General features: G+C 34.8%; 3 protein-coding genes across 6 annotated transcripts; all 3 read left to right on the top strand.

The window, feature by feature from the left end:
- The first annotated feature begins 720 nt into the window (after positions 1 to 720).
- Positions 721 to 2,638, top strand: LOC142531686 (putative pumilio homolog 8, chloroplastic). 2 transcript variants are annotated; one of them, XM_075637912.1, is made up of 5 exons: positions 721 to 1,325; positions 1,437 to 1,599; positions 1,674 to 1,844; positions 1,931 to 2,189; positions 2,282 to 2,638. In XM_075637912.1, exons 1-3 carry the CDS (start codon positions 886 to 888, stop codon positions 1,821 to 1,823), a joined length of 753 nt encoding a protein of 250 aa, XP_075494027.1. In that variant the 5' UTR covers positions 721 to 885; the 3' UTR covers positions 1,824 to 1,844; positions 1,931 to 2,189; positions 2,282 to 2,638. The 2 variants fall into 2 exon arrangements, with proteins under 2 accessions (XP_075494027.1, XP_075494026.1); XM_075637911.1 differs by having other exon boundaries at positions 723 to 1,349.
- A 2,085-nt stretch (positions 2,639 to 4,723) lies between these two features.
- Positions 4,724 to 10,645, top strand: LOC142532038 (uncharacterized). Of its 3 annotated transcripts, none has more exons than XM_075638347.1 (13): positions 4,724 to 5,068; positions 5,723 to 5,909; positions 6,133 to 6,205; positions 6,431 to 6,569; positions 6,753 to 6,862; positions 7,196 to 7,336; positions 7,428 to 7,569; positions 7,651 to 7,794; positions 8,155 to 8,306; positions 8,863 to 8,937; positions 9,097 to 9,235; positions 9,772 to 9,863; positions 10,254 to 10,390. In XM_075638347.1, the coding sequence occupies exons 1-12, from the start codon at positions 4,817 to 4,819 to the stop codon at positions 9,832 to 9,834; spliced, it is 1,617 nt and encodes a 538-aa protein (XP_075494462.1). In that variant the 5' UTR covers positions 4,724 to 4,816; the 3' UTR covers positions 9,835 to 9,863; positions 10,254 to 10,390. The 3 variants fall into 3 exon arrangements, with proteins under 3 accessions (XP_075494462.1, XP_075494460.1, XP_075494461.1); XM_075638345.1 differs by having other exon boundaries at positions 4,726 to 5,068; positions 9,594 to 9,863; positions 10,254 to 10,645; XM_075638346.1 differs by having other exon boundaries at positions 4,933 to 5,068; positions 5,691 to 5,909; positions 9,594 to 9,863; positions 10,254 to 10,645.
- Positions 10,646 to 11,948: 1,303 nt separating this feature from the next.
- On the top strand, positions 11,949 to 14,214 carry LOC142531212 (uncharacterized). The gene has a single exon (XM_075637295.1). It carries the CDS (start codon positions 12,386 to 12,388, stop codon positions 13,994 to 13,996), a length of 1,611 nt encoding a protein of 536 aa, XP_075493410.1. The 5' UTR covers positions 11,949 to 12,385; the 3' UTR covers positions 13,997 to 14,214.
- Positions 14,215 to 17,662: the final 3,448 nt, after the last annotated feature.

Below are 17,662 nucleotides of genomic sequence, written 5' to 3'. Positions count from 1 at the left end.
TTAAATTATAAACATTTTGAGTAACTCAATAAATTGCAAATCACTTAGTCAGGTAAATTACATTTGATAAGACATTTGTCATAAGATCATCTGAAAAGATGTTTATATATATAATCGAACTTTTGAATAGTGGTCAAACGCTCACATATTTAACTAAGAAAGTGTTTGACTAAGCTTATATCCTCTAAAAAACAATTTATAATTTGTTTTAGAGCTTATAAGTTCTCGTAATTTGTTTGGTAAAAAAAGTTGCAAACAGCTTATAAACTCTAAAACGCATCTTTTTTAAAAAAAATCTTATTTTAATATTTCAATTATTCAAATATTCTTATATATCATATTAAAAGTCCACTTTATCCTCACTAATTAAATCCACACTTTATCATTTTGCCTTTTATAGAATTTAAAATAAGGTTATGTTCTATTTTTTATTAAGATATAAAAAATAAAAAAAAATTCAGCTTTATTGAATAAATTATTAACTACAATTTTTAAATCAATAATTTATTTATACATACTAAAAATAATTTTAAATATATTTTTCTAAAGAACATCAATTTTTATAAATATAAATATAAAATAAATTTATTTTTATAATTAAAATAATTCATACAAACATTTTAACAATTTATTTTTAAAATAAAACATCAAAACTTATAAAATATAAGAGATTATAAGTACATCTTTGCCCGTGCATATAATATTCATAATGTTATCGACTGAATCTGAATGATGCAAGTTTGAATTTATTAGGTAAGATAATTTCGTTTTCCAAATAATCGTGAAACCCTAAGTCTGCCCAAGCTCGATTAAATCTCTGAAAATCCTTTTATTCCTCATCTTCTCTCGCAAATAGGATACAACCAACAAGTTGAAATTACGTTGATGGAGAATATTGCGAATTCCCCCACGTTTCCGATGCAAGAACCGCCCGCCGCTGAAAACATTCCTGTCCAGGCGGAAAGCGATCCGTCCAACCTCGGTGTTCATGGATTCCCGATGGCTGTCAATCACACTACAGTGCCTGTTTCCGCTGGAGATGGGCCAACCGATCGTCAGCCACCCATTTCTTCTTTAGAAGATTTGAAGGGCAATGTGTTTTCGGAAGCAATGGATCAATACAGTTGCCAGTTCTTGCATCAGAAACTCCAAGAAAGGAGACAGGAAGACGTTCAAATGATATTTTCCGAGGTGAAAGATTGCATATGTAAGTTGATGGTCCATCGGTTGGGTAGCTCTGTGATTCAAAAGCTTTTCGAAGTCTGCCACGAAGAACAGATGAACCAGTTGGTTTCTTCGGTCACTGCTAATGTCAGTTTACTCATGTCAGTCTGTCTGAATCCTCAAGGGTGTGTTTAGAACTCGAGTTCTGGATTTTTCGTATTTCTGCGACAAAACCCTTAAAGTTGATAACTCGATTTCGCGTTTCTTTGCAGATCTGAGTCCATGAAGAAATTTCTCGACTGTCTCGTGACACGGAAGCAAATATCGCATATGATGGCCGTCTTCAGTTACTTCACGGTTCCGCTCGTAAACAACCAGTTTGGTTCTATCGTTATTGGCCATTGCTTCCGTATCTTCCCTGCAGAAGAAACTGAAGTATTTATTATTGAATTTCATTCTAGATTTTTTGAATTTAACATGTCTATGACAATACTCAGTGTATTTCTCAGCCAATACTCAAGGTGATAGCTGATGGTAGTTCGGAGATCATTGTCAACGAAAGTGGGTCTTGCCTTATTCAAGACCTCGTATCAATAGGCAGGCTCTATACGAGAGAACGCACGGCGAATTCTTGCAAAAATAATGTTAGATGTATATAATCTGTCTAAGAAACAATTCGGGTACGTAGACATAGATGCACACACGTTTCCTTTTCATATCCCAGTTACAAATTTGCATATAAAATCAAACATTTTACTGGTTTCAGGCATCGGCTAGTGGAGCATGTCATAGGATTTGACAGGCCAGGTCAGATACAAAATATACTATTTCGACTGACAGGGGCTGTGTGTATCCTGTCGAAGGACAAATATGCCAGCAATGTAGTAAAGAAATTGATGGAGGCATCCGAACGAAAATTCGCCCCTCAAATAATCGATGAAATAATCAGTAGTCCTGACTTATTGAGTATCGTAGTAGATCCTTGTGGCAACTCTGTTCTCCAAACCGCTAAGAAATGCTCTAAGGTGCCAATAATGGTGCTCATCTTTATTTACAGTCTAGCTAGCTCCAAAAAAAACAAACTTTAAAGTTAATACAACTTTATCCAATCTTGCAGGGAACCGTTCGCAAGACTTTGAATGATCTGATTTGCCAACACTCGGAACTGCTAAATAAGGAATGAAATAGAAATCACGTCATCGAGAAATTTGGTTCCCTTTCTACTCGGAAACTCCATCCCCGCTTTGCACATGACCTCTTTGTTTGTTTATTTTTGTGTTTTTAGGGCGTGGTTTGAAGATTGAATGAATAACTTACTGGTTACTTAGGTTTTTCTTCTGTCTTTGTTCCATCTCATCTCAAAATAGATTATCTATCTCAATTATTTGATTATTTTTCCAGAGTTTAGATGCAATCTAATGAAAATTTTCAGAGTTTAGAAATAATCTAATGGAACTTTTGCTCCAAGATACATAGTGTGTGTTGAGTTGGCTATAGGCTTGTTAACGAAGTATATTCTCAATTATATGTCGGCTGTTGATTAGCAGAGGTTTTGGCAGTCTATGAGTTTTTAATAGTTAGTGGGATATTCTCAATTATATGTCGGCTGTTGGTGCAAATGGTATTTTGGTTGATTTTCCAAAATGGATTTTCTTAGTTATGTTGGCCTCTTACCGTATCAAGAAAGCAGCCAATTTTATCAACAAGACACTTCAATTATCATGAAACTTGCAATCAATTCAAGTATTCTTTTGACACCGCTCATGTAGGTCTGTTCGGCGTGTCACTGACATACGAAAAAAAGAAATTTTTAAAGCCTTGCTGCTTAAAGTTACCAGAAATAGATGGGAAAAAACCATTGTAGCTACACCCCATGTTTATAGTTGTTGTCAACATGACAAAACCACCATCTGTATTTTTGGACCATCGGATGTGGGAAATGGGATGTAGTGAACTGAGACTTGCTGGTAGTGTTGCCTAGAACTGTAGTACAGTGGAGCAGTATCACTGGAGATTTTCTTCTTCATCAGGTGCAGAGTTATGTTTGAGGCAAAATTCCACTTCTCACAAGAAGATAAGCAACTTAGTGAGTGGAGAAGTTATTATGTGTTGACTGTTTTGTGTCATTCCATTCCTTCAAAAACTTATGTTTGTTCACTTCTGACCACCATTCTGCTTCATGTCCTCATAGAAAGGGGTGTAAAAATGACACGGAAGTACACATTTTCTTTTTGCCATTTAAGGGTTCACTAGCTGTGATAGTTCTGCCTGCACTTAGCTGATATGTTCCTGCACTCACAAAATTTTCAAAAGCTAAGAATGGAGTCGATTTGCTGTATTTGATTCTTCACAATTTCCATTTGGTTTCTCTCTTTGCAGCTACGAGCTACAAAACTTGAATTTGGACCAACATATGCATCTGAACAATTCATATTAGTATCACAATCATATCACTCTGAGTTTTTTGTTTTATGGTCATGAAACTGCTCGTAGACGAAAAGGAAGAGGAGCCGATGGAGATGGCTATGGATATTGCCATAGGAACTTCATTTGTTGCTCACATTAAAGTAACTATCTGCCATTGTTGAATTCGGGAGACTCAATATCTCCAAAAATAGATCCATTATTATGAAATAATGCAATATAATATATTTTTTTACAGGTTTTAACCACCTAATGATGAAAATGAATACATTATATGATCCCAAAAAAAAAAAGATCTAGTACTGTCCATGCTAGTTCTTATGATGGCACTTGGTTTGATCTATACACGCTTGCAACTTCAAGTAATTTTAGTTAAAACAGTCGCAGGAAGTTCTTGTTATTGGACTTTCTATTATTCTTGGCAAGTCAAAACAAAATGCAAGTGAGACCGGAGCTTAGTTCCACTGATCTCTTCCGAGAACTCTCGTGTCAGTGGCTCGAGTTCAAGCCCTCTCACCCCCTAGATTAGGAATATCAATAAAAATAAAAATAAAAATGCAAGTGATAGTTAAATGGCTATTTATCTTTCAAAACCTTATAACATTATAAACATTTTATACATGATGTTGCCACTTATAATTGATTATATATTCTACTACTTTAATTTTGAAATTTAAATTCGATTCAGACCTATAAATTCTCGTTACGCGTTGGTTTCCAATTCCCTTATTTCGAAAAAAAAAATCGTTAATAATATATAAATTGTTTTTAATATATATGATTTTGCCACTTATAATTGATTTTACATTGACGTGTTGTGTGTATACGTTGTGTGCTTGTTCAGAGTTTTTTAAAATTTAAGTTATTTTAGAATTTAATCAAAAATTTTATGATTAGTTTGATTATTATTATAAAATAGAGAAATATTATAGCTACGAAAAGTTACATTAGTGTATTTTGTTCGAGAAAATAGAAAAATCCTCCAACAAAAAATAAAAGATGCCATTGCCTATTGCAGTCTTGTCACAAGAAGAGGCCCAGGCCCAGATTTGTTTCTCAGGACATTGGGCTTAAGCCCATTTTGAGAACTTAAATGATCCATGTGATATTTTAGCATTCAAAAAACTTTTACCGCCTAAAAAATAAAATATTATATAAAAAAGATCTCCCGCGCCTCCACAATCCCCAATTCAGTTCTATCAACTAGGGCTCCGAAATTCCTTTCCTTATGGACTCTTCTACTGATCAGCTTCTAGCACCAGTGGAAATCCAACGGTCAGAAGAGGAAGAGGACCCGTTCCTCAAATTCATCGATTACACCAAATCGACTCTGTTGCCTTGCAATCAAAACTCAGCTGAATTGGAAGAAGACCCGACGGATGTGCCAGGGTGGAGCTGGATTGTGAAGCGAATCCTCAAAACTTGTGTCGCATATCCCACCGGTGTCACCCCTGCGATTCTCCTGACGGAGGTTTATCAGGTATTAGGGCATCTCCAACCGTACTCCATAATGGAGGAATCCTTTTTCTCCAACCGTACTCTATTTGTTTCCTCCATTTTAGAGTATGCAACAGTGATCCTCTGTTTATGGAGTATCACTGTTCATATAAAGGATTGAAAAAGGATGAAAAATAATTACAAAATAGATATTTTAAAAATTGCCATATAGTCCTTTTGAAAATTAATAAGCGAATTACATGTAGTTGTGCCATGTTTAGCGAATTAATTAAGTTTAGTTAAATAATATATTATGAAACTAATTAATTATATGTGTGTATGTGTTCGGAAATGAAATAAATTAAAAAAAATTATTTGGTAATATTTAGAGGATATGAGTTGAAAATGAAATAAATTAAAGAAATAGAGTATTGGGTAATATTTAGAGGATATGGGTTGGAGAAGGTGTTTGAAAATAGAGATCATGGATCTCTATTTTGGAGTATAGAGGATGAAAAATAGAGGATATGGATTGGAGATGGCTTTAGTCATCTACAATTTCGTCTTTTCCGAGCAACAAATACCAACCAAACGCTGATGCTAGTGTTTCTCGAAGATAACGTGTTTTACAAATTTAAACACATAGAGACTCACACTCTTTATAGTCTATACATTGGGCATGAATGCATGTACACAGGCTTGGAATGAGAAGAATAGAGGTGGAGCTCCTAGAAAACAGTCTGGACGTATGATCAAGTTGAGGAGGAAGCATAAGAGGGTGAAGCTCCCGAACACCGTGACAATTGATTCAATTTACGAGAAAAAGTTCTTATCCTTGAACAGCGTAATTGAAGCTGTTATACTTGAAGCCTTTATTCTTCCCGGTATGAAAAGCATTTCTCTGTAGTTTTAGTTTGTGTATGGTTTATGGAAGAAAAAGAAAAAATCAATGTATCATCTCCACCTTTATTTCTGTTTAGATGGCATTGAAAGATCTAGACTTATTGAATATTGATGTTTTAACTCGTTGGGTAATTTAATCCCATTTTGGGAGATCTTGGTTGCTTCAGTTTGATTAACTCAAAATTGAATATTACATTTTTACAGGGACAAGTATCATCATGCTTACCTTGGGGGATATTTGGAGCTCCAACACCATAGATTTATATCTTCACAGCAGGTTTCATCACAAATCCTATTTACGAAATCATTGTTTTTGTTGAATCAGCATGTTATTTATCCCATATCAGTGCCTTTTAACTCATTTACAGGAACTTCCGTTATAAAATGATATGTAGACTGGTTTACATATGATATTGGATGATTTTCTAGCACTCCAATTTTACATATGGCAAATCATATTTACTTTTATCAATATTCGTCCATCCAACTCCAAAACACACAGGTTTAAAAACATTGCTTATTCCAAAAATGGGATTCTGAAGGAAGGCCGTGAAATTATCTTAACTGGATGTCGTCTTCGGGCTGCCTTGGGGTTTACACGCCTTTTGCCAACTGAATATCTTGTTGTGTTGTTAGATGAGGTATCCCTGGCTCTCAATGTTTTGCACATCATGCTACAAAAGTTCTGACATTTCATGTTTTAGTCATAGAGCAATAATGAAACCAGTACCTCATTGGCTACTTTTAATTGCAATTCAATGATGGTTTTCCGAATTCAATTACATGATTCCTGTTATGAGACTATCTTTTATCTTCTGATGCAGGATGAAGATGATGATGCCATGCTTATTGGAGCACAGTTTTGTTCCGACTCTTTTTCTTCAATTTCTCTCGATGCAGTGAAGGAGGGAGTAAATTATTCATTATATACAAGGTATTATACCATTTCTCTCACGTGTTTCTGTTGAACCAAATTGAATCTGTTCTGGTTGGCTCTTCCAGTTTCGATTAATTGGTTCTGTCAGGTCTTTTCCCGGGTTATAAAGAGAGCCTTTGGAACTATTTCGCTGCACCATTTTGTCTTCCTTCAAGAAGTTTTGTAGAATATATGAGCTCCGAATCTTTTTTTTATAAAGTACTATTTAACATGATCTATATTGGTTCTTAACATTCAGTAAGAGGAGATTGAACAAGCTCGATTTTGCAACTTTTGCAGTTCTGTGGTATATTTTCCATGGTATGTCACCGTCTTCTTGGTTTTGAACAGAATTGAACATATAGGATCACTGGAAACTCAGGGGAGATCTGATAATTTGCAAAGGAAACAAATAACTCTTGTGGACAATGATGGCGTGAGATTAAAATTCTTACTCTGGGGAGAGCAGACTGCAGTTGCCGATCTACTCAGGTATAATTGGTCCTTCATTTTTTATTTTCTTTATATTTTTAATACGCTTATTTTTGTTGAACATACATCTAATTGCATTACTGCTATGCAGTGTGGGAAGTATGCTTGCCATTGACAAACCATTTATTGCAAGTCCTATCGATAGTTTTCTTGATGCATGCAATGAAATTTGTCTGGAATATGGCAGTGCAACCCAGCTGTATTTGGTGCCTCTTATTCAGCATAAAGGACAAGTAACTAATGCTTAATTAATCAATGATTTTAGTTATGATTCTATTAGAGTGTTATGACAAAAATCCACTCCATTTTTTCAGGTATGTCTTCCATTGACACAGAGTCATTATCAAGGATCAGGATTGTTAAGCGCATCAAATCTGACTCAGGGACCTATGGTTTCTCAAGTGACATTACCTTGTGATTCTCAAGGGTCAATCGACTTTAGAAATTATCCCTTTCGAGTAAGCTCGACTCTCTCCGAACTATCAAGTACATGATACAGCCTTTTGCTCTATAAAATAAAAGTTCAAAATCAATTATTCTTCTCTTTCTAGAACTTGATAATCTGATGTAAAGATTTGTGGCTTGGTTAATTGGCTTGATTAATTCATTTATAGCATGATGAAAGGTTTTATTGTTGACTTCCCATATATCAGAATGACTCTATGGCTTATAAATTTGTCAATGTTACCGTACATGCAATCCCATAAATTCGTTGTTCTTTTCTGGTATAATGGATCAAGATTTTTTGTAATCTAAACTTTCAATTATTAGGATTTCTAAACTTCTTATCTGCGTCCTATATGTTCAAAGTCTTTCAGTCATATATTGTAGATCTAGGTGACAAGATGACTGGCATAAGCCTCTATGGCATTGTGAGAGACATAAATAAAAATTCAGAGTCCAGGTTTTCTTTGAAGATTGAAGATGCAACTGGAGCAATGTGGGTAAAGCTACATTTCATTAGATATTGGTATGTAAAATTTTTTGCAATTTGCATGTGCATTATATGTGTGATGTTACCACTTACCCTTACAATCTATTATAGCGGATCAATAAAAATTGAATGATTACTAGATATGTTTAACGTTCTGCTATATGGTATATAGTCTTATCTGAGACATGAAGTCCATGCATATGAATGCATCCATAAAGTATTTTGCAGAATTGCAAGATTTTTTCTCTTAAAGTGACTCAAATGCCACTCGGGTTTTAAAAACAGGATTAGTATCCTTTAGGAGCAAAATAATTCTTGTGCTTCTGAACATTAGGAGGACTGGAGGAACAAGAAACACTAAAATTAGCCATTAACATAGTTACACATTTGTTCAGCATTTAGTGGCAGTGTGGTGTTTGAAAAGAAATGCACTTTGAGACGGATAATGAGATTTGTGGTGTAGTTGATATAAGGAAGGGAATTAGTACTTAAAACTTTAAACTGCGTGCGTCTACCATAAGATGTTTGATTGTACACTCGCTGAAGTTGCCAAAAGAGATGAATGACCTTTTTTCCCCATAATTGTCCTTAGGTCATTGGGGAGATTAGGGGTTGGTCATGCAGTCTACATATCTGGTTTAAGCTCTTCAATGACTCGTCGGAAAAGGTAACTGTGTGCTGACTACATTTTGAGTCATGAAAGTGCTGGCAATATTTAAATATATATTTTTTTCAGTTTCTGTATTTCGTTGTTTTTTCTTTTGGTTTATTCCATTTCAAAAGTTTATATTCATCAAAATTTGTGCCTTGACTATTTTTTGATCAGGCTTGAGTTGGTATGGCATGAGAATGACACTGAAGCCTCAGTCATCAATACAAGTTGCTTGCTAGCTTTTCTTAATTCATCTTGTCTCCACAAATTATCGAGTCTATCTGATTTATCTCTCCACACCAGTGGTGCACAGGTTTGTGACCTTCGTTTGTATTTAGCAGTAATCAATCTCAGTGTACATTGAAAAGTTGCTGTTTTATTCTTCACTAGGAAAATTTCGTTTCAACCGCAGCAATTACTTTTGGTTACAGATGGTTTCTTATGACGATATTTTTCCCAGGAAGCATAAGGCTGATAAACAAGTTTGCTCAATAAAGTTTGGTTTTGGTGGTGCTAGATTAGGTTTCTTATTTATTTTTGGAAGACTTAAACTATGCCGGTGATACTTTGCTTAGGTCTTATCCACTTGTTTTAAAGCCTAACATTGATTTGGTCCCTGGTCTTGGCGTTTAAGTTGATCTCAGATCATTTTTTTCCCAATTACCATTCAGGTATGTCGAGTATGGATAGATCAAATTGAACATTGTCACATAAATACAAGATTTATGCACGTCCCTTGCGGTCATCTTGTTGACTTAACATCGAGTGGAGATCTTGAATGCAAATTCTGCTACCATATTCGCAATGCTGAAGTACAACGAACCTTCCATTTAAAAATTACTCTTGCAGATGATACCACAAGGTTATTTGCTTGGTGTATTGGTAGGACTGCTGCTGAGTTGCTGCAGATAACTCCAGATGAGTTCTATGAACTTCCTGACGTAAGATCAAATAAATGTTACACATTTTCACCCTTCTTATAAATTCAATAAGAGATACAAATGTATACTATTAGGTGTAATGAAGGACAAGAAAACATAGCTTAACATGTTTTTTTAATGCAATTATATGAATTTCAAGTACTTTAGTTTATTATCATGGAAAACCAAATAATAGAGTTGACATTCGATTTAAACTAGCTTTTCTTTTCAAATTTTTTTGAGGCTACATAATCGAAAAAGGGTTTTTTCAGTGTTTATTTTGTTATTTTGCTTTGATGCTGAATCAGGTAACGTGCATAGCATGTTATGGGTATGTCGTTTGGCAAGACATCCCAGATGGGTGCTCTTACTAAGAAATCTTTTGTTTTCCCCGGTATTGCTATCCTTCAGGAAGAACAAATTATGTATCCGTCTGCACTCGGGAAGGAAAAGTTTATTGTAACAATCGTGAATTGTGGAAGGCAGCAGGGCCACGGTGGATTGGCTGAGCTAGACTCTGACATGGTGGATTGGGAAGTCACTTCTGCAATGAAATGTGAATGAAAGATGCTTGTCTTACGAGGTAGTCCTGATGTTAAGTTTTAAATCCAGGTATGTAATGGACAGAGAAAGCGTAGTCGGTCGAAAAATTTAATGTTCTCATTTCCATTTGTCATGAATAATGCAATGGCATCCTGTTATCGTATAACTCAGAGCTGAAGGGCATTTCTTGATTCCACAAGGGGGTTGTGGTTTTACCGAAATTTTGATGCTAATGATTATAATTAAGCGATTGCAAATGCTTTCTGATAGAAAATAATACCGTCCTTTTGTGCTTGGATTTCATGGAAGCAAACTTGTAAGTTAATATATGTTGAGAATTGAATAGATCGTCGTCTCAACATTTGAAATATTTTAAATTATTTTGGTCATTTTTTTGTCTATATCGAATTAGTGGAATAGTTGTGATTGCTCTCTTTTTGAACATTGAGCAATTTGGCGAGTTCAGTTTGAGCGAAAGTGTCTAAACTATTTCTCAAATAAAAACTAGTTTTGTATATAATTGTGATCTGTGCAAGCAAAGTGTGTTCGGTCATAAAGACTTGAAACTTTAATACGTACTACAAACTCACCTTAGTACATTTGCTAGGCCTATTTTACTTGGTTGAAACAAACATTCATGTCTAGAAAATATGTACGAGACATGCTACTATTTAGTAATTATACTTGGTGCAAAGAGCAAAGATTTGTTTGTTCACTCGTGTAAACGACACCAGAAAGTAACAAAGACAAGAAACTTCAACTTATATTACAAACTCGATTTGGTGTACTTGTTAGTCTTATTATATTTTGTCAATCAACAAAAAAATAAAGATAGTTACAAATTACACAGTATGGACAACAAATGGGTTTGTTCAGCTGAGTAAATAGTAGAGATTGTAGAATAGAAAAAGACATCAAACTTTAACATATATTACAAATTATTGCAATTTCTAGTTGAAGAGTAGGTCTCTTGTGAGACGATCTCATGAATCTTTATCTGTGAGACGAGTCAACACTACCGATATTCACAACAAAAAGTAATATTTTTAGTATAAAAAGTAATACTTTTTCATGGATGATCCAAATAAGAGATCCGTCTCACAAAATATGAACCGTGAGACCGTCTCACACAAGTTTTTGCGTTAGTTAAGTTGTATTTCATAAAACGAGCATTCATCATTTTTTTTAAAAAAAGAAATCTTCAATATGTTGTGCATATAGCCCATGTTAAAGGGTGTGTAATTGTAGATAAATCAATACCTTAAATAGAGTTGATTAGTGATTTCCATTCATTTAGTCAACGTGACGCAACTCGCAAGACCCCCCAAAACAAAGAGAACAAATTCTATTCACTCTCCACCAATCGATCTTCCATTTTTTCCATTTATTTTCGAATGTTAAATAAACTCTAAGAAATAAATTCCACTACAAAGTATTTTATATTTTGATTATTATTTTTTGTCATTACAAGTTATAATACCTTAAGATTGATTTTTGGCCTCCGTCACTTTTCCGATCTCGGTTTACCGTTTACAAAAGTCATGGGGAGGTCTAATCTTTTAATGCATGCAAGTCTTTCTTTACTCGATGGTTAGGTATCACCAGGATTCCACCGAGTAGTTATTCTATCAACGACTCCCATTCACTTCAATTTTGCTACAGAAGAGAAAAGAGTTTGGGAAAACTCTCTTTTCAACGCATTTGCAATTTCAAGATCTTGTTTTTGCTCAGAACCCGCGATGGGTTCTTCGTCAATCGCTTCAGCATTTGCTTCTTGCTGTTCAGAGGACACCTTCTCGAGGAGGCTAGACGTTTTTTGAATGGATTCTGGAGTAATACCTTGTTTTTTTGATCGATTGGTGGGGTTCTCTTTCAATTCAGCGTAATCAAGCGGGCAGTGGATGATGGAAGTTTGTTGATCGAATTCTTAGTCTGGGTTTTTCTTCCTTTTCGTTTTCTTTTTGTTTTTTGGTTCTTGGATCCGAGAAATTTCGGTAGCGATGGAGGAGTCGCAAGAACAGAGGTACGTATGCAAGATATGCGGCAAAAGTTGCGTCAGTGGGAAGTCACTTGGAGGTCACATGAGGGTTCACTTAGCCCAGATTTCAGCATCAAAGAAAGCAGCAGAATCAAAAGTAGCAATTGGAATGGATTCTGAATCCGCAAATGATCAAAATGGTGGTTTTCAACTAGAAAAACCCTCCAATGATCATTCAAACAGTTCCTTTCTGAGCGTGGAAGACGTCAAGAATTGCCGCAGTAACACGGATCATGGAGAGAGTTATCTAAGTAATGGCTATGAATTAAGAGATAATCCTAAGAAATCTTCGGAAATTTCCAAACCGAAATGCGGCATTTCAAGAAAGGCAGCCTGTAAAGTGTGTCACAAACGGTTTCCATCACTGAGAGCTCTGTCAGGTCACATGAGATTCCATTCAACGAAGCGTAAAGGCCTGCATCAGTGCAAGACATGTGGGAAAGCATTCGATTCGATCAGAGCCATGTTTGGTCACATGAAGAGCCACTCCAAGAAATCATCGAGGGCTCGCGGCGAATCATCTGATAATTCATTAGACTTGAGGAGTTTATGCACTGTTCGTAAAAAACGGTCGAGGGTCAGGTATAAGATTGAAGCAAATCCAGAGGTGTCCAGTTTAAATGCATCGTCCTCTGCTTTTGAGGAGGAGCAGAATGCAGCTGTCTGCTTGTTGATGCTGTCCATAGGTGTCACTGAGTCTTCTTATCATGATTCTGTATATTTTGGAGCAGGATCATTCAAGAAAAGTAGGAAAATTAATGGAACTGATGGAAGTTTTGTTTGTGATGGTGATAAGATTTCAAATAGTCTTACAAGTGAGAAACTTGATTGTTGCACTTCCGGTTGTGAAGCTACATTTTCTAAAAATGCGTCAGAATTTGATGGTCTTGGATCTATCAAAACACCTAAAATGCTAGAGGGTTCTTCTGTGCCCATCAAATTTGCAGAATCGGAAAAGGATCTGATAATGGAAGCCCGGATTCAAGAAACTGATTCAGAATCCTTGAAATCCATGTCTTGCAAGAAAGCGAAACTTTCTGTACATGAAATGGAAAATAATTCTCCTCAGAATGGCGCTAATAATCTCGAAATCTCGAAGGATTCTGAGAAGAAGCATGAGAACAGGCAAAAAATGCTTGACAAGAACTTTAAATCTCACCAAGCCGTTGGAAGCCACAGAGCAAGGCATAGACTGTGCAGTAACATCTCCTCAGTGGACACAAATGCTAGCCAATTATCTGCAAATGAAGATTGTATCAAGCAAGATGATCAGGTTGAATATAATGGCATTCGATTAGATCAAGGAACTAAGGATTACCAGTGTTCGACATGCTTCAAGTTCTTTGGTTCGGGTCAAGCTTTGGGTGGCCATAAAAGGGCTCATTATGCTGCATTTGCTGAAAGCAAAACAAAAGAGAGTACCGCAGGAAACCAACAATTTGGAATTGTTGACAATTTCATTGATCTTAACGTTCCTTTAACTTCTGATGAAGGCACAAATGGCCATGTTGGGCTCAATCTATGGCGGGTCGAGAGGGGTCATGAGCACGAAGCGCTAGTGCTCAGTAACTGAGAATATAGCTCAATCGTTTCTCTGTGAAGCGACTTCGTACAAGTTAGTTGGCTAAATTTCGTTACAGATTTATACCTGGAGATATTTTCTACAGATTTGTTGCTTTGTACATTGATGTCCTTGTTTTCTTAGTTTCTTTTAGTCTGGACTAGACATTGTATAGAACTGATGTAGCGAACAATGTTGCATTTCGAATTACCAACTCTGACTAAATTTTTGATGAAAACAATTTACTTGCAAAAATTTACTGAAAGTGAGTAAGCTTAAGATTCAAGAATCATCACCATGCAGCTTCAAGGACTGTCGAAACTTAAGAAGTGGCAATATTTTCTACTTGGACGAATTTAATGGAGCAATAATATCTTCATACTTCATCTATTTTTCTTAGAAATGTTAATTTTACAAAACATGTATTTCCAATCCTATCCGAGATTGAGGATGCATTGGTGAATTTCTTACAATATATTAATCCTGATAGAGATCAAAAAACGATTGTACACGTACGTGCACATGAATGCTAGTATAAAATTACAATTCCGAGTGGTACTGCGGTTTAGTCATTCCCTTGCTTAATAGTCGTTGGATCATATGCATATTTTATGAATAATCTTTGTTTGACAATGTTATTCCATCCTGGTTAGTACGTTAAAAGCAAGCTTTACATGGCAGCCAATTTCACTTCCATGTATCTCTTTCATTTTCCCTATCTCTGTACTTTTTCAACTATATTCTGGAATGGCAAAAAAGAACCGCGCTTGTGACTTAACTCTTAGGGTAAAATCCAGAGGTATTCAATTTAAACTTTAATATATTCTATATATGTTTAATGGTATTCAACATGGATTTTGGTAGAGTTTTAAAAAGTCACGTGGTATTTAAACTTGACTTTTTAAAACTCTCCATAAGTCAAGAGGTATCCAAAAAATCCATAGATTTTCAAGGATTCTTATTTATTATTTATGTAAAACCTTGAAGTCTTATGTACAATTACAGAAAATCTAAAATATTCTTCCACATATACCAAAGATTTTGATGGACTTTTTTTTTTTAAAAAATACGCTATCTCTCTTCTATCTCAAGATGTCTTTAAGGTTCTTCACTCTCTCAAAAAAATTTCTTCTATTCAAAGGTATGATTGGTCATTCTTGAATTATATATTTATATTGCCAATATTTATGTGTAAATAGATGAATTGTTATTTTTTCTTGAATCATTATGATTATTGTATTTCATAAATTTTCTTTATCTCATAAAAACGATGAATGATCCGATGTATGTGTATATATATGTGTAAAAAGAATTGTGGTAATAGTTTGGTGGTTCTTATTCACCACATATTATATAGAGAATAAAAATAAAAATATTACTTATTATTTGTAAAAATTCTTTTGAAAATAATAGTTTGATTAGAATCATTCATACGTACACAGTAAAATTGATTGTTCTTATATTGAAGTTTAATTTTTGACTTATTTAATCGATTATTTTATACTTTTAAAAATTCATGATTTTTTAATAGGCTTTTTCATCTAAATTTTTTATTATCATTCACCACATATTATACAGTGTTTCTTTGTTTGCTTTAATGAGTGTGAGAAGATAACGTCATTTTTCAGCTGTTAGGAGTAGAAGAGTTAGGAGCATAGTAATTTTTCCTTCTCGACTGTGAACCCTTTTATTTTCTTGCAAGTATTCATTTTTGTTTCAATATATATACTATGAAGGTATGATGCATTTTTACATGTGTAGGCTGATGCATTTTTAATGTTCTAACATGTTTGAGCAAATTTAAGAACTCCATGTTTATATTTTAATATAATTATTGAGATATTTAACTTCTACATTTTCTTAAGAAATTATAAATGGGCGATTCACAAACAAAATATAATTTGTGGACGACTGAGGAGAGCAATGAATTATTAAAACTCATGGTCGATGCTGCCATGAGAGGATGGCGTGATAAGAATGGAATGCTGAACAAAAGAACAGTGGAAAAAAATATACTATTACTCTTAACGGAAAACTGGGAAACATACTAGGAAACTGCACGTGTGTTACACGTGGTTAACTAACAATCAAAACATAATTACGAAATTTAGATTTATATATTGTTTAAAATCATTTGAACAACATCATGTTTAAAAGTATTTGTCAATCTAAACAGATCAAAATACAATAGATAAAATAACATCATGACCATATACAACATGTTCACTTGTTCATACGACAAACTTTTCAATCAACCTAATTATGACATAATAACTGTGAGAACCTGAATTTCCAGCAGCTAGAAATGTTTCAGCAGCTATCAAGATTCCAGCAGCAACTCATATTTTAGAAGCTGGTATTTTTCCAGCAGACATGTATTTTCCAGCAGACAGAATCCAGCAGTAGAAGAGCAGAGAAAGCAGCAGACAGTTACTGATTCAGCTTAGACTTGTAACTGAAGCATTAACATGGAATAAAGGCTGTAAATGTCAGATTATGGTCATTAATTGGGAGGCTAACAGTCATAATTTGGCCTATAAATAACACTCTCAGACCTTTGAATTGGGTTACACAAATCTTGAGATTATCACTTGAATTTTCGAAGCTAAGAGAGTGCTGATTTTCGAGCAGTAGAAACCAGTAGCAAGAACAAGCAGATTTCAGACTTCAACCGAAACACTTTTAGCAAATTACAGTAAGTGAGCTTATGTATAAATATCTTGAAAATCGTTTGATGATTTCTGTTTTAAAGCAAAGTATATTCTTGATTCCTGATATTTGATTTCGAAGCACTGAAACTTAGTGAACTAATGGTAGGAATATATATTCTAAACATGACTGATTACTGATTACTGGCCACACCTCTTAGAGGAGAGAACATATAGGGGACTGATATCAGTTTAGCCATGAAATTCACGAACGTGCTCAGTGCTTTCTTGTTAAATTCTGATTACTGAACACCGAATACTGATTTTCGATTACTGATTTCTGAATACTGATTTCTGTTATGAAAATAAGAATTTCTGTATATCCGTATTACTGTTTCTGTATGAAAATGATTTCGAAAACTGAGAGTTATTCCCGCCCCTTGCTTATTGAGTGACAACCATATCACTCACCCACCAAACACATCTCAGATAAGAACGAGGAAGAAAAGTTAGAAGAAGAAGAGCAGATCCAGTTTTGGGGCTGGTGAAGAAGACTATTGTTCTCAGTTTATGTTTATGCTATTTCCGCTACATCTATTAAGACACAGTTATGTCTGGTTTTACATTTCCTGATGTAAAACATTAGTATTCAAGTTATAACAGACAATTGATTTATTCTGTATTATGAATAAAGAGACTGGTTTCTGAATTTCGTACTTCTGAGGCTTGTTGTTTTCGAATGTAAAATGTGAGAACCTGAATTTCCAGCAGCTAGAAATGTTTCAGCAGCTATCAAGATTCCAGCAGCAACTCATATTTCAGAAGCTGGTATTTTTCCAGCAGACATGTATTTTCCAGCAGATAGAATCCAGCAGCAGAAGAGCGAGAAAGCAGCAGACAGTTACTGATTCAGCTTAGACTTGTAACTGAAGCATTAACATGGAATAAAGGCTGTTAATGTCATATTATGATCATTAATTGGGAGGCTAACAGTCATAATTTGGCATATAAATAACACTCTCAGACCTTT

This window comes from Primulina tabacum, chromosome 17, assembly GCF_025594145.1.
Source record: "Primulina tabacum isolate GXHZ01 chromosome 17, ASM2559414v2, whole genome shotgun sequence".
NCBI lineage: Eukaryota > Viridiplantae > Streptophyta > Magnoliopsida > Lamiales > Gesneriaceae > Primulina > Primulina tabacum.
Note: the sequence above shows the minus strand (reverse complement) of the source record. Positions and strands in the feature narration are given on the sequence as shown.